The sequence below is a fragment of the Emys orbicularis genome, chromosome 9 (assembly GCF_028017835.1).
Source record: "Emys orbicularis isolate rEmyOrb1 chromosome 9, rEmyOrb1.hap1, whole genome shotgun sequence".
Lineage (NCBI taxonomy): Eukaryota > Metazoa > Chordata > Testudines > Emydidae > Emys > Emys orbicularis.
The window spans coordinates 37,034,989-37,058,545 of NC_088691.1; the positions used below are offsets into that span (position 1 = coordinate 37,034,989).

At 39.0% G+C, this 23,557-nt stretch overlaps 1 protein-coding gene across 1 annotated transcript in view; it reads left to right on the forward strand.

Annotated features, from left to right (window-relative positions):
* The window catches only part of DIAPH2 (diaphanous related formin 2), a 908,304-nt gene that overhangs the window by 233,621 nt on the left and 651,126 nt on the right, over positions 1-23,557 (forward strand). Inside the window, exons 16-17 of the mRNA XM_065411177.1 lie at positions 4,955-5,242; positions 12,987-13,101. Of these exons, the coding sequence (XP_065267249.1) occupies positions 4,955-5,242; positions 12,987-13,101 (403 nt within the window). The remainder of the gene's footprint in view (positions 1-4,954; positions 5,243-12,986; positions 13,102-23,557) is intronic.

Genomic DNA, 23,557 nt, shown 5'->3' on the forward strand with positions numbered 1-23,557 from the left:
GCAATGTGCCATAGCATGGCTTAACCTGGCTAATGCTTTTGGATTGATGACTCACCAGCACATTTTTGCCACGCTGCGAGAGTTTGGGATGCCTGAAAACTTTCTCCAACTGATCTGGGAACAGTATGAAGGCTGCACCAGCACCATCCGCTCTATGGAAGGAGAGACGCCCAAAATTCCTATCGGTAGCGGCATGTAGCAAGGCTGTCCCCTGAGCCCCTTCGTTTTCAACTTAGCCATGGAGCCGCTCATTCGAGTGATCTCCAGCAGTCTAGGTGGTTTCAATCTATATGACAGCAGAGTGAATACCCTGGCCTATGCAGATGGTCTGGTCCTGATCGCAGACAACCCCAAGAGTCTCCAACAAATGCTTGCCATCACCAGTCAGGCTGTCAACTGGATGGGACTCCGCTTCAATGCCAGGAATTGTGAATCCCTGCATATCGATGGCAGAAGAAGGGATTCAGTCCAGACAACGTCTTGTCAGATCCAGGCTGAACCCATCATCTTCCTCGAGGACAGGCAAGCATACCAACGTCTTTGTACGCCAACGGGTTTCCACGTCCAGCAGACACCTGAGGATACCATCACGTAGATCCTATGAGATGTGGCCAGGATCGACTCCTCCCTATCGGCACCATGGCAGAAAGTCAATGCCTTGTACACCTTCCTGATCCCCCGTATCTCATTCGTCCTGAGGGGATCTGCTGTGGCGAAGGTACCGCTGAACAAGGCAGAGAGCACCATCCGGCAGCTGGTGAAGAAGTGGATGTTTCTTCCCCAGAGGGCCAGCAATGAACTGGTGTACATCTCGCACAGACAAGGCGGCACCAATATCCCTCGAATGGGTGATCTGTGCGACATTGCCATCATCACTCACGCCTTCTGATGTGCCCGGACACCATGGTGAGGAACCTTGCAGAGAGTGCTCTCCAGGATGCTGTCAAGAAGTGAATCGCCAGGACCTCCTCCAGCCAAGATGTCACCACCTACCTGAGTGGCTCACTGGAAGGTGAAATTGGAAGAGACAGGGAGACTTTGCTTTGCTCTGGACTTGTGGCCGCAATGCTACGCGATGACTGGAGAAGCATATCGGTTGCCACTGGACTTGGTGCGAGGAACGCCAAGATCTGGGTTTTCTGGTACCACAGGTGAAGAATACAGATCACGCTATCATTACTCTGAGAGCTAGACCCATGCTGGAGAGGACCCTGAAGGATGTCATCCGCTGCCAATACGTGGAAAACCTGAAACGGAAGCCGGACCAGGGCAAGGCATTCAAGGTGACGTGCAAGTGGGACGCCAGCAACCACTTCCTCCCCGGGGGCAGCTTCCCCCGATTTGCCAACTGGAGTTCATCCACAGGGCCCGGCTCAAGTGCATCCCACTGAACGGAGCCGTCCACCATGGGAGTCGGAATAAGTGATGCAGGAAGTGCGGCTATGCCAACGAGATGCTACCCCACATCTTGTGTAGCTGCAAGCCCCATTCGAGAGCTTGACAGCTGCGACACAACCCACCATCCAAGATTGTCTGATCAGAGCTATCCCACCACCCAGGGAAGGTCGCCGTGAATTCCTCAATTCCCAGAACCGACAGCCAACTGCGACCAGACATCGTCCTCACCAACGAGGACCGGAAGAAGATCATCATGGTGGATGTCACAGTGCCGTTCAAGAACAGGACCCCGTCCGGAGCTCGATGATGCCAGAACTCGAAAGGTAGAGAAATATGCCCCTCTGAACGAAACCTTGAGAACTAAGGGTTACCAGGTCCAGACACATGCACCGTCAGAGCCTTTTGTGCATGGGACCCCAGTAACAAGCGAGTGCTGAGAATCAGTCAATGCTACACTCGGCTGATGCGGCAACTCATGGTGTCTGACGCCATCAGGTGATCGAGGGTCATCCATATAGAACACATCACTGGACATCGGCAATACCAGGAGGGATGAGCTAGAGTGCCGATGAGAAGCGCAGTCAGGAAAGTAATAAATACTTTCCTCATGGATTGTATTTTCTAAATGGACAACCAATCTAATTCTCAAATTACTGGGACAATCTCCACCCATTGATCTATTTTGCTTTCCACAACCAAATCTCTGTACAACTTTTCATGAGTGATGTACCCCTGTATTCGGATTCTAATTTCTAAACTGTATCTAAACTGGATACTTAAGTGTATCCATTCACCTAAATTTGGGTTATTGCTGATTATGTACTCTATGTAGCATATAACATTTAAAAAACTAATTTTATATTTGTGGATAATCTAAGCACTATCCCCAGATATACAGACACACTTTCCCCAACCTATGTACTATGTAATATTTTTTAACATTAGCTTTAATAAAATTTTTATATCTGGTAAGCGTATTCTTTGTGGATTCCCTGTACTTAATCAGCCTTAAATGACATCTTGAGGGTGCTTCTTGTTTGAGATTGTAAACTCACTGTGGTATAAAACTAAATTCAGTCACTCCCTGAGCTATGAGTAACTGTTACTTTAGTTTAACTGTATATCATCTCTGGAATTAGATGCGGTCTGACTATTTGGGACAACAACTTTTAGGTAAAATTGATGCTGTTAGTCTGTACTAATATTCTGCTATACAGTAATTTGAGGTTTTCACTGACAATATATTTTGTATGTCATTAAGATAACATTTTTACTGTTTGCTGGATATTAGTTTATATTTAGTTATAATCTGGATTAATTCCTTTTATTTACTAAACGGATGATTGAGTCATTTAAACTTAATATACCTAGTCTTGGTTCTGCAGAAATGTTATGGATCCATTTCTGTACCACAAAGGCATGTTTTATACATTGGAACATGTTTTTCCATTTGTAACTTTAGAGTGGAATTTTGGAAAGCAGAATGTAATTACCCAAATTGAATTTGGGCAACATAATTGGTTGAACATCTCTTCCTTTGCACAAGTGTCATGGGACCTTTAATCACGGAAAGTGGTCAAAATCTCTGTGCTAAGTCTCTTCTGAAGGAAAATACTTATTACAATATATTCATACACAGTACATATATCATCTTGTCAGAATTAAAGTATACATACTTTTATTCTTGTATTAGTATGTGTCATAACTTGATTTATTATGTCCATGGAACCATAAAAGTAGTATATTTGCTATAAGTCAAGTTGCAGAGAAAGGATTTCATGCTAAAGCATAGTATTACACAGATTTCATTCATCAGCCATAGACCTTCCTCACAAATTGCCACATCAAATCTTGATTACAGCAAATGGTTTGCTCTATAGATAAGGGTCTCACTCAGGTGCTGATAATCCAGAGTACATTTTTTTCTGTCATGTCAATTTATTGCATGTACACATGGCTTTCCAAATATTGACATATTAGACTTTAGGTTTCAGGAGAATCAACTGTGATCATCAGTGTTGCACAGAAATATTTTATGCAGTGCTTAAAAACCAGAGGACAAGATAAAACTTTGCTTGCACCTTGAAACATGCTAGATCAGATGAAAACATTACATTACTGATAATTTATGAATCAGACTTTTAGTACTTCCTGGATTACTAGCATTTTAAAAATATCTGAGTGGATGCACTAATCACTTGCAGATGTTTAGACTGTTAAAATACTTGACATCTCACTAGAGAGTGTAAACTTAGCAAAATAACCCATGGTTGCTTACATTAAAGAAGGGGAAATACCTCTGAAATGAAATCTCACCACTTCTTGTTATCCTCTTAACCCTGGGATGGGGGTGAGTGCTTTCCACACAGCTGGTCTGAGCGTTGGTCACACTTTTGATTCTTCATCTTCTTGCTGCCTTGAGTGCAGGAGACTGGACTAGATAACCTCTTGAGGTCCCTTCCAGTTCTATGATTCTGTGAACTCTCCTGAGCACAGTTTATATACCCTAGTTTCCAGGCTTGTAGGAGAGGGCCACCCTCTTATTCCTACTGGATACATGTCAAGTGAGTGTTTAGTTTTCATCTTTGTTTCTTTGCTGCTTTCATTGGTATCCAGCGGATGGTGATGGCATATAACAAATTTCTTCAATCGTTTTCTTATTAGAGGCTTTAAAGTTTAATTCATTTCAAGAACTGTATTTCATTATTTTCCCCTACTGTCAATTGGGATCCCCTCCTTTTAAACAATTTCTCTTAATATCCCAAAGTTATACCCACTATGAAAAAGTTGGGGAATAGTGGTCTGTTGGTAACCATGTGTTTCTGAATTCTAAGTCTGACACTCCTAGTGACTTGCTATCTGATCCTGGACAAATGCAAAATGGGAGGGGGGCGGGGGAAACTTGCCTAAGAGAAGTGTTGGATAAAGAGGCACATTTTAAATGGGAATGTGGTGCCTGAGTATCCTTTGTCTTTGAAACTCTCCCCCTACCTGGTTAGTGTTAGTAAGTATTAATGTTGATTTTTGTTTATTTGGCATCCTAGAATGCCTAGATGATCTGATTTAGGGGGGGGAATATTTATGTAATCATGATGATAGTGAAGATGGTAAGATACTCATTTAAATGTTAGCTACAAGGACTATTTCACTGCAAGCAATCTATAGTGGTGTAATATGCAGCAACTGTTTATTAAGGTAGGTAACCTAGCATTTTTATTGATATAGCAGAAGCCAATTAATGTCATTATTTGCCAATGATTCAGGCAAAACACTGCTAAGTATAGGGAGAAAATATGGTCATCTTAGACATTAGTAGGGCTGGGAAATGCTTATACGTTAAAGTACAAATTGTAAAAGTTACTTGTCATAAATACGGTAGGTTTTAAAAACAATTTTTTCTGAGTTCTTGTAGATATCCGAGAAATGCTGTGTTTATTGTTACCCTGAAGTAGAGATAGATATGACATAGAAATAGCCTGGTCAGTATAAGTTATTTATCAAAGATTTTTTGCAATTAAAAAACAAAACAAAAAACTTCATCCTGCTTAAATTTCAGAGTCCATTACTTTCAGCTGGTCAGCCTACATCAGGGGCTTCTCCTTCATCACCTCCACCGCCACCACCTCCATTACCTGGTGGAATCCCACCTCCACCTCCACCTCCACCACCTTTGCCTGGAGGAGGTGTACCTCCACCACCGCCTCCTTTTGGTGGCCCTCCATTACCACCGCCTTTCGGGGGCATACCTCCTCCTCCAGGAGCTCCAGCATCCCTGCCTTATGGAATGAAGGAAAAGAAAAAGTATAAACCTGAGGTCTCTATGAAGAGAATCAATTGGTCAAAGGTACCTAAGTATTTTTCTTCTTATTGGGAGGGAAAAACGGTCTTTGAGAGAAAAGAGGGTGAAATTTGTGGAGACAATACAAACAAACAAACAAACAAAAAACCACAACAAACCCGCTGAGAATTCCATCTATTCATGCTGTCACCAAGGGTTAGAACAAGGCTATCTGTGGGAGGCATGGTTTGGGGATGATGCAGTTTGGGGCAAGTGGATTGTAGCTCCAGCACATTGCGGGTTAATCCTCCCCTTCTTCAGATGATAGTCAAAATACTTGCTTGCTTTGGCTGTGTGCTGTTTTCCAAGGTTGTCCTTCAATAATCTCACAGCATAAGTAGCTTTAGGTCTTCATCCATTCATCTTTTTAAAAAGTTTGCTTGAGATTTTTTTTGAAATTTAGAAGAAACAACCTTTAATATTTAATATTAGAAGAAACACTCTTTAATATTTTTTGTGTCAATGATGTATACAAACTTATATTTCCATTATTTTCTATCTCAAGGACAGGATTTTTGAACAATCTCACTTCAGTGAATCTGTCATGGGGTGTAGCGGCCCTGTAGTGGCATCCTCTCCTTCACCCCACCCCCCATTGGTTGTGTGGTGTGGAGCTGGCCTTCACTACCTCAGTTTCCCTCCCTGAGGTTGCTCTCCTCAGTTTTCCAGACACCAGCCTGTGCTGGCACTGTGGTTTAGTCCTCTGGCCAGGTTCTAAACCTCTTTCGGGGTAGCAAAACTCCAAGTAAAATGTCACAAACAAACAAAAAGGTGGTTCTGCTCTTCAAGGCTTCTGTTCAGCCTGTCCTCTGGGACCTGTTCCCAGCCCCTTACTGAGCTACTTTGAGAGTCCTTTTTCCTGCTCTGATATAGAGCACTTGGCCCTCAGACTTGTTCCCCTGATTTACTGTTCTCAGCCCCTTGCTGGATCTGTGCTTTGTCTTTCCCTGTTCTAGTACAGAGCCCTGTTTTGGGGCTTTCCACAGGAGCCTGTGCAGTCCCTATGGGTTCTTGCTCCAGATGGATCTCATTCAGTCCTTTTGTAAGGTCCAGATGTCCATTAATCTATCACCTGACCCTCCTTAGTCCTGCTACCTCAGGCTGGGAAGCAGCTAACTAATTAAAGTACAGGTATGACTGGCCCCATCTCTCCTAAAGGGGCGAGTCACCTTGTGACAGTATAATTTTAAATCAACTTCTTGTCATTTAGGTGGAAACTTCATGCATGCTCTGTGGTTTTATTATGCATTGTTAAGGTATGTGTGGTTAAAGAAAATTAACAGAGTTGTATTCTATTTTTAGATTGCCTATATGTTTGTGCCACCCGTTGTGAATGTGGTGGAATACTTGGCTAAAATTTGATTTGCATAACTTTTATTTGTGTTGCCTGTGGTCAATTGCACAGAACACCCTTTAACAACACTTGTCCCATATCTGTCACTGTGAAAGATAAACCATTTCTCTAAAAAATACGTTTACCTTACTTCTGGAAGTTGCAAAATCTATCAAATATGTTGTAAAAGCCACAGTGTTAGAAAACATCTGTTCTTTATTGTGTGTGGGGCCACCAAAATTGCAATGGAAGCCCACTATTGTGGGATCTGCAGTTTCTGCGATATCGCAAATTAAGTAGGGCCTTAAGTATAATACAAATCACTTCAATTTTAGATATAGTTATAATGTTTAGATAAATAAAATCTTTTATATTTTGTTATTTGGATGGTGGAACATGCAAGAACAACTTGTTCAGTTTATCTACACATTAAATCATTACCTAATAATGTATAATCATGAAGAGTAAATAAGAATCGAGGGAGGGATAGCTCAGTGGTTTGAGCATTGGCCTGCTAAACCCAGGGTTGTGAGTTCAGTCCTTGAGGGGGCCACTTAGGGATCTGGGGCAAAATCAGTGCTTGGTCCTGCTAGTGGGGCTGGACTCAGTGACCTTTCAGGGTCCCTTCCAGTTCTATGAGATAGGTATATCTCCATATATATATAACCAAACAGTAGAATGTATGCATGTCCTCTAAATTACTTCTGGGTTGGTTTTTGGGAGTAAAAGCAATTGCATAGTCAGTGCTGATCTCTGGAGTCAGGCCATCACGCCCCATCTAGAAGAAAGTGCTGAAGACTCTGCAGGCATTAAAATGGATTAGGTGTGGGCAGTGCATGCCCCTTTTCTACTTAACAATACCGTGCATTTGAATGAGAGCAGACAGTGTTTTAGCACATGAAAGGTACTATAAGCTGTGACAGTATAGTCAGCGGTGCACAGTGGGACCTGGGTTGTCAGAACCGACTGTTGGAGGGTGAAGAAGATTACAAGGACAATTTTAACTGGACAGTAATGTTCTTTACTAAATAGTTCAATAGCAATATGCAAGTATGATACGTAACAGTGGCCTACTGTCACAAATCTATCAGTCTACAAAAGCAGCCCCAAAATAGAACACATCAGTGGATAACCAAAAGTGTTCCTTTCTGGACGCTTTCCCAGTCACACATAAGTGATGGGGAGACAAATAGTCACATCTCCAACCCAGCTCTCAAATTGCTTCCTCTGTGTGGTGAGATACAGTGGGAAAACATCTGTAGTTACACGCCTATACTATATAGGTGGTCTTGGGGTTATAGCACTTGACTGGGACTAAAGAGAACTTGGTTAATTTCTGCCAGAGATTTCCTCTGTGACCATGATCTAGTTACTTAATCCAAATGTCATTTCTTAATATGTGAAATGGCAATAGTCCATGTTTTTTCAATACCTTCCTGAATTAGGACCCTCCTGACGTATTTGTCTACTACCCCTCAGAGCAAAACTAGCCGGGAGCCCCTATCTCCACACATGGAGTTAATCGGTTGAATGTGTGATCTCAAGAATGTTTCAGACTACAAAGTAAGATTAACTTTCACTCCAAGGAAGTCTGGGATGTTGTGAAATGACATTACTTCCTTCTTCTGGAAGGAGGACCAAATTGGGCCCATTGTAACACTATCTTCTCATTTGCAGATCATTGTGATACTTTCAGTTCTGTGGCAAGTTCTATTAAGGTTTAAAAAACAAAAAGGTCCAGTAGGCTGATATAGCTATACAGTACTTTAAAACCTCTGAGTGGAAATATATATATTATGAATTTATATAATTTACCATGATAAGTTTATATTATTTACCATCCTCAATGTTTTGCCAGAAGACATAGAATGCTTGGAGCTGTTAAAAATAATTCTGAAATATATGTAGCGTATACAAAATTAAACAAAAAGAGCAGAGTTTAAAAAACTGACCTTTAAACTAAAATATTTAAAAAGAATCAAGCTCCAAATAAAAAGTTAAGCATTCTTTTCAATTTTGTTTTTGTTACTCAGTGACTATCTTGAAATACATTTGGGCCTTTCTTACAGTGTTCCCTTTTCTTATCCCTTCTATACTTTTATGTTTAAATAAATTAATGTCTGTGTGAGAGTATAAATGGTTGTGGTCATTCCCATCTTTACTACAAGAAGGTGCTTTCTGGATTCCTCTTATTTACCACTTTATTCTTCCCTTTTAAGCTTCTGTATTGAGGTAGCTAATATCACTGTTGCAGATAGATCTATTCTCTCTATTTACAGAGTGCCAAATCATCCAGGTGTCTTGTCATATTTTACTTGCGAGTCCTTATAATTCCGGGGCAGGCTATATGAGGTTACTAAAGAGAGTTATGCAACACTTTCAATCTTCCCAGGAGCTCACTAATTTAGCAGTGCTCTCATTCCAGGAAATTCAGAATGAAGTTTAGTGCTTGAATCCTATCCTTTACATGCTGTGCTGTCATTAGACTTCTTGACTTTCCCTTACATGATTGTTTTAATTAAACTTGTGATAGACACAAAAATGAGTTGAATCAAAGTATTGTAGCCTGCATCTGGTAATCTAAAATACATTTAATCTTAAATTACATTTAATTTAGAAATCCTGATGCCTTTGTTCCCCCAAATGGTTACTCCTTGTGCTAATAAAAAATGCATTGTAAACTTGTGTGGTATTGTGTGATTACCACTGTTTGTTTTACTGGACAGACAATTGCAGTATGAACTCCACTTTTTGGTAATATTTAGAGAAAAGTATTTGAAATTCAGATTATTGCTCATAACTGACAGTGATGTCACTGGGGCCAAGCAATATAGTTTTCTCCTGCTTCATCTCAGCTTTATGAAATAAAAGCAATAATTCCTGTTGCTGATGCCAAAGTAGTGACAGTGTCAGTGCTTGATAGTCTGTCATAGAGAACTGAAGAGCTAGATTGCTGCTGCTATAAACCCAGAGAAAATATAGGCATTTTATGTCTATATTAAATTCTAAGTATATTGTTTTCAAAACCAGAGGTTTTTCATTAAGTTATCATTAACCAGTTACACAAATTATCTTTTAGAACATCTCCCACCCCTCCTCAATAGCCATTGTTAATGTTAAATGCTATTCTTATAAATATACAAATGTCTAATTTATTTTGGCTGAGCTCTGTCTTATTTACAGCATGAATTCTTGTGGGTTGCTGTTCCTTTATGCTGTTTAAGAAATGTATTGTATGTTATCTATTTTTAAGTTGTGGACTTAGCGTTGAGTTGCCCGCTTGTTCTTGTATTATTACAAAGGACAAATAGTGCAATATAGCCATTCTTTATACTTTTAAATTATTTTGTGCACCTGTACCAGATAGTTTTCTTTTCTGGTGTGACAGCTCCTGCATTCCTGTTTCCTTGTTCTCATAATCTAGCCAAGCAACTGATTAAGACATGGGGCAGAGCTGTGGGGGGAAGGCTGAAAGAAAACAAGTATCAAATTGATATGCTGGGCTCATCTTAAAGCTAGGCATTCAAGGCGCAGCTCAGTCCTGAACCAAAACAGAAAATGTCCAGAAAAGACTAATATTTTCTTTTTTTAAGAGATCTGTGTGAGTGGAGGGCAAACGGATTAAGGCTTAAACCAGAGATCGGCAACCTTTGGCACACAGCCTGACAGGGTAAACCCCCTGGTGGGCCAGGCCGGTTTGTTTACCTGCTGTGACTGCAGGTTCGGCCGATAGCAGCTCCCACTGCCCACGGCTCGCCGTTCCAGGCCAATGGGGGCCTGGACCTAAATTTGACCTAAATCTTCCTTGCTGCAGATTAAGCTGATGGCTTTTTGTCCTGCCTTCAGTGAACATAGAGCAAAACTGCTCACAGTTCTCTTTATAGAACCCTTACCTTTTTGAAGACTAATCAGTTCCCACACCCCATCATTCTTCTTTTTTCAAGACTAAACATACCCATATTTTTAAACCATTCCTCATATATCATGTTTTTTAAGCCTTTTATCATTTTTGTTGTTCTCCTATGGACTCTCTCCAGTTTGTCCACATATCTCTTAGTGTGCCACCCAAAACTTTACTCCATCTGAGTCTTTACCAGTGCCGAGTAGAGCAGGACAGTTACCTCTCTTGTCTTACATATGCCACTCCTGTTAATATGTCCCAAACTGTTAGACTTTTTCGCTATGGGGAGTGCATATTTTTTGTCCGATCTTAGGGAAGTAATTGGTAAATATGTGGGAGCCCAGTGGGGTATGTAGGGAGGAAGCCAAGCTAACTAGCACCATCTTATAGCCGATGTCCAGTGCAAGTACTTGTTATGGAAGGGGTATGGTGATCATATAAAATGAATAGGAATGGGATTTAGAGGAAAGCATCATTTATGGAAGCTAGGAAAGGGAGGGTTCAGGGCTACTAATGTTTGGTACTGTGGGGAACCAATCCCCTTCCTTTTCTGCCCCCTTTGTGCTTACACGAGAGAGGATTGCAGCCTTCCGCCGCCCCCCATTAGTGTGAACAATTAAGGAAACGATTACTTGCACTGTACAATTAATTTGTGGATACTCCCAGATATTTTAGGTTTCAGAGTAGCAGCCGTGTTAGTCTGTATCCGCAAAAAGAACAGGAGTATTTGTGGCACCTTAGAGACTAACAAATTTATTAGAGCATAAGCTTTCGTGGGCTACAGCCCACTTCGCTTATGCTCTAATAAATTTGTTAGTCTCTAAGGTGCCACAAGTACTCCTGTTCTTTTTCCAGATATTTTAGGTGAATGAAGTTGCAGCCTAATTAAACCACATCCATTGCTTTCTGTCTTTCTTTTGGCATGGCTGGACAAAGGTGCAGCTCTAATTTTTGCAACAAAGTTGTGCTCAATAATGCCAAAGATGAAATTCCTATCACTGTCTCCTTACATTTATCCATGTATGCACTCAGTAATCAAAATAGAGTGGAATGTAGGACCCATAGACCCTGTAAACTACCATCTTCTTTTTGCATGCTTGTTTTTAATCTTAGGGCTAGGGCAAGGATTGAGAGTTGATAAATTATTTGCCTGGATAGTGGTAAATTCTTGATCCTAGTCCCAAAATAAATAAATAAATACTTTATTTATTTATTTATCTGTGTAGCTTCCATTGTCTGTTCCTAACAGTAAAAAGTCTTAATGGTAGGCTATCCTTTTTTTACATCTAATAATGATGCCTTCAAAGCAGGAGTGACACACTGTAAGGAGGGTTTGAGAAAGCTTCCTGTATTTCTATGGATCTTTATTATCTGGACAATTTCTAGTTTTCAGGTTCTTTTTTAGCAGTTCCAATGTAATTAATTATCTACCACTGATAGGTACCCAAATCCCTTTGAGAGAAAGTGGGCGGGTTTGGAGGAGGTTGTTTTTGGTGTTTTAGCATTGAAGAAGATATAACAGTTCACTTGGAAAAAATATATAAGTATGCTTAAGTGGACAATTAGGAATGTTTTAAAAATAAATTTTGTTGAGATAGCTGATGCTGAAAAACAAGCTGTAATTAAATATCATTATGTCCTTTGCTGTTAGGAACAGACAATGAAAGCTCTGCAGATGATTTTTTGTGGGGGGAGTGTCAAGAACATACCACTATCCAGAGAAATAATTTATCATCTCTTAACCCTTTAACTACTCCTAAAATTAAAAACAAGCACACAAAAAGCATTGGATAATTTATAGTGACTGAGTGGTGTCACACTGATTTCACTTCTTCATGAAATCGGAATACTTACTCATAATTTTTTTTTAAAAAGTGTTAGAATTTAAATGTTTCCTGTTTATAATGTGGAAAATAGTTTAAACACTAGGTAAAAAGACATTGAATTTAAAGATGACTTTTAAAAATTTATTTCAAGTAAAGATATATTGTCTCTTAAGGTAAAGGATATCAGTCCTTAAAAATATTAAGCAAGTTCATGTGTAGGCAAGGCCTTATTCTTGTCTCCTTCTGTCCTAGGGCTTGTCTTCACTGTGTTAGTGCAAAGCAGTTGGGTGTAAATTCTAGTCTGCCCCAGCGTGTTCACACAAACTGGCCTGTGTGACTCTGCAGGACTTGACACCCAACTGCTGTGTGCTGACACACTGTGAAGACAAGCCCTTAAAGTTTGCAATTCAAAGGTGCTTAATACCTTTATGTCCCATTGATTTCAGTGGTGCCCAGCACTTCTGAAAAGCAGACCCCTTGTTCAGGTTCCTATAAATGGCGTTAGATGTCAGGAGTGTGGCATACATTTGAAAATTGTGACCATTTTTTCACTTGTTGGAATGCTTTTTAAATATCTACTAAGTTTAAACCAAGTCCTACATTAGGAAAATCACCCATTGTCTGAAAATAAATATTTGAAGTCTGAGTAGTCATTAACTTGAAGAATGAATATTTTGCTTTTTATTTCAGGTTGAACCCCAGGACATATTGGAAAACTGCTTTTGGTTAAAAGTTAGAGAGGATAAATTTGAAAATCCAGATCTGTTCGCAAAATTGGTGCGTACCTTTGGTACACAGATGAAAGGTAAATATACTTGTTTCTTAATTTGAAGCACTCATATATGTGACTTGGTTTTAATAAATCTCTGTGGTATAAGAAAATATTTTCAATAGAAAAAAATAGTACTGCAATTCATTTAATAGATAGGAATGTTAAAGAATTTGGGTTATAGGCTGTTACCATAGTAACATAAAATAAAATTTTAAAACGTGTACATTTTATTAGTTACGTAGAGCATGGATTGCTTTACTGCATTATTCTAGTAGTTAATTTTTTTTTTGCATTTAGAAACATTACAATGTACACTACTTACCACATGAATCGTCATCATTCATTGTTTTCAAAATTGTGATACATTTGCATTTTCTAATACATAACAATATAGGAAATGTTCTAATTGAAACAAGATGTTGTTTAAGTAGGATTTTTAACTGAGAACTCACTATCCTGGAATTTTGAAAATACTGAATTCAGCTTTTTATATTGTTGAAATTTTCATGACATACAACTTTAGAATAATCTTCCAACATTACAAGATCTGTAAAATTAGAGGGAAACGACAATTGTCTTCTTGTAAACTGTACATAGATATAGATACACAAAAGTTAGAAAACTTGTGTGTACATGTAATGCCGACAGACCCCAGTTGGGGCCTCTAGAACTAAATTCATGAGCCTCTACTGCATGAGCTAAAAGCTAACTGGCTGTTAGCTAAGGTTGTAGAGCAGACTTATAATCAATCAATCAGTCAGTCAGTCTCTCTCTCTCTCTCTCTGTCGTTGCCACTAGATGGGACAGAACACCACACCCAGAAGGTGTGATGTGCATATATGTGATTTTTCTATCTTTTGTGTATCTATTTGTCCCAGAGGTTGGTTCTATATTATTTAAACTGTTTGCAGAATGTCGTTGTATAATATTCAGCGTTCTTTTGGGTCATTTTAGAAAACCAAATGAAATGCATATGTTGATTGACCCTGGCAGAGAGAACAATGCACTAGAAAAGCAATTTTGTGCCAGAGATTTCCATATAGTCAAAATAAGATTGATGCAAGTGGCGTTTCAATAGTTCATTTCTGCTAACATTTAGGACTACTAATTAGTTTATTTCTGAAGGACATACTTGCTTTCTCAATATGGAATAATTTATGTCAGTGTTTCAATTTCAAAAAATCTGAGATGTAGTTGACTGACAATTGAATGGCTTACTGTGGATATGATTCTTTGTAATGTATTCAGCTTTTTGTGAGTTTTAAACATAATTTTTATATGCTCTCATCTGAATCTGGACAGAAATTTCTCAAGACAGACGATTGTTCATTATTATTCATTATGAATAATCAATCACTATTTAATGCTTGGGCCATTTGTCAATAGTTACTATGTCAGGCATTTATAAAGTGCAAGTACTGTTCAGGTATGGTTCAATAATAACTTATTTATGAGTTAATGAGGCAATTCAACATATGATAGTCCAAAATAGTTCTAAGTACTAAAAGAATAAATTAATGTAGCTACAAATCCCTTTTTCCTATTTGTCAAGTAGCTAGACTACGTTGCAATGCAGGAGCATACAATTTTGGAAGATTAATGGAGGTCAGATAATCAAGTGTTCATAGGTCAACTGTGCAAAGATGATTTAAAGATCAAAACAGCAATCTAGATTTATGCTTGCAAAACAGAATGTGTTTCCTGAAAGAGTGCACATGTTTATATCTTCATTTATTTATGCGTGCTTGCATACATGGAGTTGCTCTTACTTTTTCTATTTAATGCTGAGAGTTGGATTATTTCACAATTATGCATTGCATTTTTAACAATAGGGAACTTGGGCTCTGGATGAAAGGGGTTTGGTGTGCTGCCACATGTTTCAGAAATTACCAGGGGATGGAGAGGTGTTGCTTTAAAAATACTGTGTAATGTACTCTTTATTGACTTGAGTAAAAAGAGAGCCTTCTGATATCTTAACCACATTTTGAACAAGAGTAACAAGAACCATTGTGTTTTGAAATGTCTTAAGTGCTTATCTACACAAGAAAGTTAATTTGGATTAAGGTAGTGTGAGAATTTAAAGTACAATAGCTATTTCTGAATAACACTGTGTGTCCAATAAAAGTTACTATCTCACCCACCTTGTCCCCATGTGTGGGCACTTACTACAGAATAGAGTACCATGTGCTTGCTTACCTTAATCCACTGTCAAAGTCAAATAGTTATTCTGGAATAATCCCATGTGTAGACAATCCCTAAATAGAAAAGAATACAACTATATAATAACAGTGCAGCTCTCAAAGTGCCTTACCATAATTAAACTAAACTCCTCAATTCCCTTTTGAAGTAGGTATTATATCCATTTTTTCCAGTTAGGAAAACAGAGTTCTATTAGCGTTCTGTGGTGACACAGAAGCTCTGTGGCAGAGCCTAATATAGTATCTAGATCTCTTGACCCCCAAATCCTATATGTTACCTTAAAACAAACTTCTCCTACATGTAAGATCTCCAGTTCTAGAATGTGTGTAGGTGTGCGTCTGTGTATATATTAATATGTATGTGTAGATACACCTGGAAAAAGGAAGCATGGCATTATACCTGTAGAACTGGACAGCATATGTTTTGTAAAGTTCTGAGAGATAATTAGGTGAAAGGCACTAAATAAGTGCAAAATATTATGTATTAATCACCAAATTCAGGACAAACTTCTGTATTAAATGAAGGAAGTTTGTAACCATAACCATTGTTGTTCTGTAGGTTAGGACCCAGTTTTTATTGTTTTTAAAAATTCTCTTGATCCTTAAAAGCTGTGAAATATGGGTAGCGGAAGTTGGTCTCACTGTTTCATCATAAGACAGGGCATTTTTAACAGTAAGTTTTAACTACACTAATGTAGCATGAGTGCTGATTATGAGATGGTCATTGTTCATTAGCAGGGAAAAAATTGATATTAACTAGAAACCATAATAGGAATGTAGTTAAATAATTATAGTTACTTCACACAGTTAATATTGATGATTGTAACAGCATCAAATATATAATAACTGTAATGACTAATACAAACTTCTAGAGTTCTCCAGGGGCTTCATGAAATGCAAAAGATACATAGTTTGTGAAGAATTGGTCAGATTTAACCCTGACAAGAGACAATGTTTTCCAGTAATTGAAGAGATGAAAAGGTGTGAAGTGAGATAATCAATACATTAGTATAATTGTGCAGGTGAAATTAAGTATTGCGGAATTAAAACTGTATTATAGACTTCAATTTACAAGTTAATTGAAGTTAAGGCTCTTTTTCTAATTTTTTTAGACTAGCAACTATTTTTCTGGGAGAGTTAGTCATTGTCTGATGGATAATTCCAGACACAAGAAAAGTATCCTAGGTAGAAAGATGAAAAAGCTAAGACTGCTTACTCCAGCTCTATTGATAATATAGACTTTTCCTGTTGATGATAGGAAATAATGAGATGACAGTATTACCAGTGGAAAGCATGTTCATGATTCAAGTTCTGATAGTAGTGAGGAGAAAATATCTTTGTCATTGTAATTGGCACAACATGGACAATTTCTGAATGGGACCTTTTTTACAGAGCAAATTCTTTTATTCTCACAAAACTTTATCCAGGTTCTTAAAAATGCAGCATGTGCTATGTTACGTACCTTGCAGTTCTCAAACCTCAGAACTCAGTTATCCCTAAAAGGAGGCTCTCATGTCAGTGTGACAGGTTTTAGTTTATGAAATAAGTGTTTAGTCTCATGTCTTCCGTGTCCCTGCTCTTTTTCTGTTTGTCATTGGATCTCAGAATCATTGGTTTCTGGCTAGATGATATTTTCCATATTTTTTCCTTTAAAATTTCTAACAGGAGTCTTATTAAGCTATTTTTATTTTAATATTTTGTTTTTATTAGCTAGAAAAAGTATACTTTTATTTTCTGAGACATTTTCATCATATTAGGTATGATGGTGATAAAAGGGAAGAAGAAGTCTGTCTTTTAAAATAAGTTCTTCATGTGAACGTAAGATGGCATTAACAAATCATAAAGGGATTTGTACTTAATGTGCCTGGGGGAAAGGTATTTCTCTAGAGGCTGTTCTACTTGTGAATCTTATGGTGAAAGAGAATGATAGAGAGAACTCCCAAGTTTTCCTTGGGGAAGTGGCTTTATTTTTCCAGCCCATGGCACCAGCAGCTGGGGTTTTAGCTCTGCTGTTTACTTCTTGAATTACAAGTTGCTTATCAGCATAAGGTAAAATGAACTGGAAATCTCTGTGTCTGTAGTGAAAGTTGGAAAATTATAGAGGGCCCTTATCAACCATGCTTAAGGAAAACCAAACCAAAAAACAAAAACAAAAAAAACCTGTTTTGGCATAGTCAATGGCGGTTTAATGTACTTTTTAACCTTATTCTGTGTCTCCATCCCTTTACCAGTATTGTTTTTTATAAGATGCCACCTTCGTGTTGGAGATTGGAGTGACCTGAACACACTTCTTTCTTTCAGAGAGCCAAAGTGCTTTACGTGTTATCCTTTTTTTCCTGTGGAAGTCTAGAACTAAGGTATTTGCTCCATATTTAATCTTCAGTGGCTGAACAGGCTCCTCAGGGTTTGCGGAAGTTGCATGGTGATCTTGACCATCATATTCTTTCCTTTCTTTAGGATTGTTCCTGTACTTTTAGCCTTCCAAGTGCTTGCCTCAATGTCTTGATAATAGCTACTGAAAAATAATTTGCAGTTGCACCTGAGAAACCCATTTTCAGGATTAAATACTTGGACTTTAAGTGTTCATGTGCTTTACTGTAATGACTGTTGGTTTTTTTCCAAGTGTTCCTCCCACTGCTTTTGTAGATGTGAAATTGGTCCTCTTTAGGCTTGGCTGATGAGCTATTATTTTTATACGTCTGACAATCTAAGTAAGACGGATTTTCCCGGAAGTGTGGAAAATTCAAAACTCAGTCTGTGGAACTCAATGAGATCAGGTAACGTACAGAGCTCACCATTTTAACAAGTCAATAGTAGTTGTTGCATGGTGTTAGACAAGACTGCACCTTTTTAAATCTTACAGACAATAGTACAAGATGTCAATGGTAAGCATACCTTAACAGTGCTGGTAATGTTTGACAAACATCAACATTTTAATAGAGGAACAACTCTGCTTAATATTAAACTTTAAGCAACTTGAGTGTAATGTAAGTCAGCCTTAATTATAGGCCAAATCATGAAGGGTAAAATTTTCAAAAGTGCCTAAGTGACTTAGGCCCTAACTCCCATTGAAAGTCCATTAGGATTTCGGCTTATATGGGACTGAGGTGCTTTTGAAAGGTTTAGCTAAAGTCTCTGTTGACTTGTTACTTGGTCCTTGATCAGACACATCTCCCATTTACTTCATTAAGAGCTTTGCTTGAGTCAGGTATGAGTGAAGACTTGAGGATTCGTCCTTTATATAAAAATTGAATTTCAGCTACATGTTACTTTACCTATGCAATTGTTAGTGCATTTTTCCTGTAGGTGTGTGATAAGTAACCAGTTATGGCAAATCCTAGAATACAATGGAACAAATTACTGGAGAGAGAGTATGAAATACATTATAATGTAAGTAAGGCAGTTTGGCAATGCTTAAAATAGATTATTAAAAACAAACGCTAAAGTAAATTTAAAATAATACTAGAAGTGCTACAGTCAGGAACAAAAATGTGTTGTATTTTCAATTCAAAATAAGGCAGATAGTTGTACAGTTGTTATACTCCCCTGTTCATAACAGGGTGCTAAAATTTGTACAAACAGCTTTGGTTTTTGACAGTTATTGTATTAATGGTGTATTAAAGAATAAGTGTGAACTAATCTTCATAATACTCTCCTGATCATAAAAGGGTAGTACACAGTGTAGTTTGGACTTTAGAAAATGAGCCTGTTTTTTATTAATGTTTGTGAGTTGCTGTTTATATTTTTTCCCCACTAGAGCTGGGCGGGAAACATTTTTCCACCTAGCAAAAATTGCGATTTCAAATAATTTTCTGTTCCATATCAGAATAAAACTGAGACCTTCTGAATTATTTTGTGGGGGGAAAAGGGTGGGGCAGGAGGATGAGGCGATCATTTCAATGCAGAATAATCCCACCTGGGATATTCAAGACCAAATTTCAAATCCCTGCTCAGTCTGATTCAGACTAGGGACTTGAATCTCAGTTTCCCATATATCAAGTGAGTGCCCTAACGACCAGGCTATTGGCTATGCTGGCATAAGTTTCTTCAAGTGTAAACTTAGTTGAAACTGGGAGGTTCCCGTTTTAATTTCAGTGATCTGGCGTTTTCTGAAGAAAATCATTTAGTTGGAAAACTCCCAACCAACTCTATTCCACAAAGGCTTTAATAATGTCTGCAGATAGTTTTGTTTAAATTTGTGTTAGGCTTATGGTAAAAGCTAAATAGAATTTACAATTTGAAAACAAATTATTTTGCCTTGTGGCTTGCTCTTTTTGAATAATATTCTGCTGATTTTAAACTTCACTTCTGAGTAGGTATAATATGGTTACCATACACTTATTACACAGTTCTACAGAAACTGCGTAAAATAGATTTGTAGGGCCTAACTCAGGAAAAGTGTAGCATAAATAGTTTTTTGGAGTGCAAGTTATATTTCACAAGATATAAGAATCAATTACTGTCTCTCCGTCCTTGTTCTTCAATGCTGTTACGCTCAAGCTATACTGCACCAATTCCCGCTTGCATGTCTTGAGGCTCTTGCGTGATTCAGCTGTTTTAAGGAGCTTTTCTTTCCGGAAGTTCTCAAAGTCGTTCTTCAGTTTTTGCCATATAAGCTTGCACAGAATGGAGTACTCGAGGTTGTTATCCGAGCTCCTTTTCATATTTCTCCGCTTCTCTAAAAAGCTTTTTGTTTCGTTCGAGATTCTTCCCTTTGCCTTCTTCATCTTTTCAATTTCATCTGCTTTTATGCAACATCTCAGCTTGTCAGCAAAGATACTATAGTCCTCGTCACACTTTTCCGTCTGGCTCCAGTCAAACCCAGAAATCGCTTTCTTCAGCTTTGCTTCATTGAATGTTTTCGGGCACTGTTTCCTGTTTGCCATCTGTAAAGCTTTCTTTTCCACTACTTCGTCGAAAATCAACTTCGCTCTAAGCAGGCGATGGTCACTGCCGGTGTTGAAGGGCTGCACCGCAGAGACGTCTTGAACGATGCGCCTTTTAATGACTAAAATATAGTCGATTTCATTCTTACTCTTCGCGTTTGGCGCGATCCATGTCCACCCTTTTGCAATCTTCTTTTTGTACCAGGTGTTTGCCATTTACAGGTCTTTCATTTCTGCCATCGTTACCAGCCTTTCTCCCCTTTCATTTCTTTCACCACTGCCATATCTCCCTATGAACTTTTCGCCAGCTTTCCCTCGCCCAACCTTAGCGTTGAAATCTCTCATCGTGACAGTGTAAGTGGACTTTTGCGCGAGGTCTCTTTCAAGCTCTTGGTAGAATTCTTCCACTTCTTCATCCTACTTGTGGGAGCGTAGGCCTGGATGACCTTGAGGATAGCTTTTGATTCCATCTGAAGATGCAGCACACCAATACGTGATGATATTAGCTGGCATTATTATTACTTTCGAAACCCAATCCTTACTGATGATAAATCCGACTCCTCCAACGTTTCTAGCGCCATCTCCCTTTCCGAGCCTCACAGTGCTTCCATCCTTCCAGTTGACTTCCAACTCCTTCTTTCGTTGGGTTTCGCAGATACCGAGTATATCACATCTTATCCTTTTCTTCTCCTCCATCAGATGGTTTAACGTTTCCTCTCTCGCCAGCGACCTACAATTGTAAGTACACACAGCGAGGGTTGTCCTTTTCCATGTTGTCCTAGTACCTGACATTTTTAGCAACCTCTCGTTGCTCAATTTCCACTCCACCACCGAAGAACGGTTTGATGACATGCAGGGAACTAAGACCCATTTACTTGTGTTATTTTAGCCATTAACTTTAAGCCATCCCACTGGCTAGGCGGGCAGGCATACGTACCTCCTCAAGCTTAGCTAGCCTTCAACCTCTAAGGAGAAGGAAAAACGCTCTTTCCTCTGATAGAGCAATCCCCTTCCTTGGATTGGATAGTCCGACACCTTTGTAGCATGGTTACACCTACCAGGGCATACGCCCCACTACTACAGTTGTCAGACGGCCAGGGGCACCGCTGTACCACGATGAGGTGCTGAGGTAGGATTTTGTAGCGGTTTGTCTCTTATATCTTGTGAAATAGAGACAGTAATTGACAGAGCAGGGATGGAGGAGGTCTGCAAGGACTTCTATACAGAACTGTTCAAATCAAGAATCAACGTCCCTCTCCCAAAGCTACAAGAGTCAGAAGAATGCGTCCCCCCAATAATCGTCAGCCAAGTCCGAAGTGCACTATACCAGATGAAGAAGGGAAAAGCTCCAGGCAAAGATGGAATAACGTCAGAAATGATTTCCGCAGGAGGCGAAAAACTTTGGAAGGCCCTTGCTTTAAGATTCAGTCGATATCTCGAAGAAGGAAAAATACGATCAAGCTGGAAGGCGTCAAATACCATCTTGCTGTACAAGAAAATCTTAACTATCGCGCTATATGCCTGCTCTCTCATATCTATAAACTCTTTACAAAAGTGATAACGAACCAACTCTGAGTCTGGATGAACAACAGCTGAGAGAGCCGGCAGGGTTTCGAAGAAATTTCAGCACGATCGACCATATATTTACCTTTAGCCAGCTCCTAGAAAGAGCGAGGGAATACAAACTCCCGCTGTGCATTGCTTTCTTCGACTATGAAAAGGCCTTCAACAGCGTTGAGTTAAACGCAATATTAAAGGCGCTCGTAGAGCAGGGCATTAACATGCAGTACATCAGTTTGTTGAAGGAAGTGAATACTGGATGTACAACAGACATTACTCTCCTCGAAACTCCCCTCCACATCCCAATCGAGAAAGGCGTAAAGCAAGGAGATACGATTTCACTGAAACTATTTACCGCCTGCCTTGAAATGGTTATGAACAAGATCAATTGGAGGAGTGGTGTTAATATAAATGGAGAATGATTATCTCATCTCAGATTCGCAGACGACATCGTACTAATTGCCGAAAGCACCAACCAACTGCAGAGCATGCTATGAAGACTCGACAAGAAAAGCAGTCAGGTCGGTCTGAAAATGAACCGTTGCAAAACGAAATACATGTGATCAGACATCTTATGAAAAGCCCGAATAACAGTAACAGGAGAAGAAATTGAAGAAGTGGAACAGTACATATATTTGGGCCAAGAAGTTAATATGCACCAAGACATGAACGGAGAACTCTCGTGAAGGATTCGGGCAGGATGGTGTGCATTTAATTCCATCAAGGACATCCTCAAAGGAAAAATTGACAAGACCACATGTACAAATATCTTCAATTCAACAGTGCTGCCAGCCATGCTGTATGGCAGAGAAACGTGGGCACTGACGAAGAGAGAAGAACAGCGGCTGTCGGTAGCTGAAAGGGCAATTGAACGAGCTATGTTGGGAATTTCCCTTCTGGATAGTATCCCAAATGAAATGATTAGAGAACGCAGCGGTGTGAAAGATATTGTTGTGGAAAGCAGATATAATAAGATACGATGGGCGGGCCACATAGCACGGTTCACAGACAGTAGGTGGACCGCAATCATTACTGAGTGGTACCCGCGAGAACAGAAAAGACCACCTGGTCGGCCTCCAAGAAGACATTGTAAAACGTTTCAGATGGACTTGGAGAAGAAAGGCAAGAATGCGAGAAGAATGGCGGACGTGTTGTGATCGGCACAGCCTTAACGACAGCTGAAGACCGATCAATCCAGGTGAAGAGACAAATTTGGCATCTAACACCATGGATGTAGTCATACACCATAGAAGTAGCAGTATGCAACTGGTCCCTCATGTAGAAAGGGTTTTATTTCAACCATTGTACTCATGCCTTGGTTGATTTTGTAGGCAGCTGTATATAGGATATCTTTTTCTGAGTAGTCATCTTTTATTAAATAAATTTAGGTAATCAGTCTGTGCTAAAGATGTCATTGGCCAACATCTGTGTGTTTCTGGCCAGTGGCTGTAATGACACTTTTTACTAGTTTAACTCATTCTGCATCTATCAAGTTAAACTAGCTTGTGAATTGTATTATTTTATGATGTGAGCTATTGATATGAAGAATTGCACACCCCTGTGGAGTTGTGTGAATAATGGATTTTTCTGTTCACTGGCAATTCTGAAAAATTGAAACGAAATTTTGTTTCAGGTCAACTGAAAATTAATTCTTTCTAAATTTTCAGCAAACCACAGTCTGAAACATCTTTTGGGGGTTTTCTGAAACATTTTGTTAGATCCTAAGTGAAACATTTCTATTTGAATTTAAGCATTTTTGATTGTTTTAAAGAAAATGTAAAGACATTTTAAAACAAAAAATCACAGCTTTTTGTTTCAAAAATTATTTTTTCAGAATGTTGACAC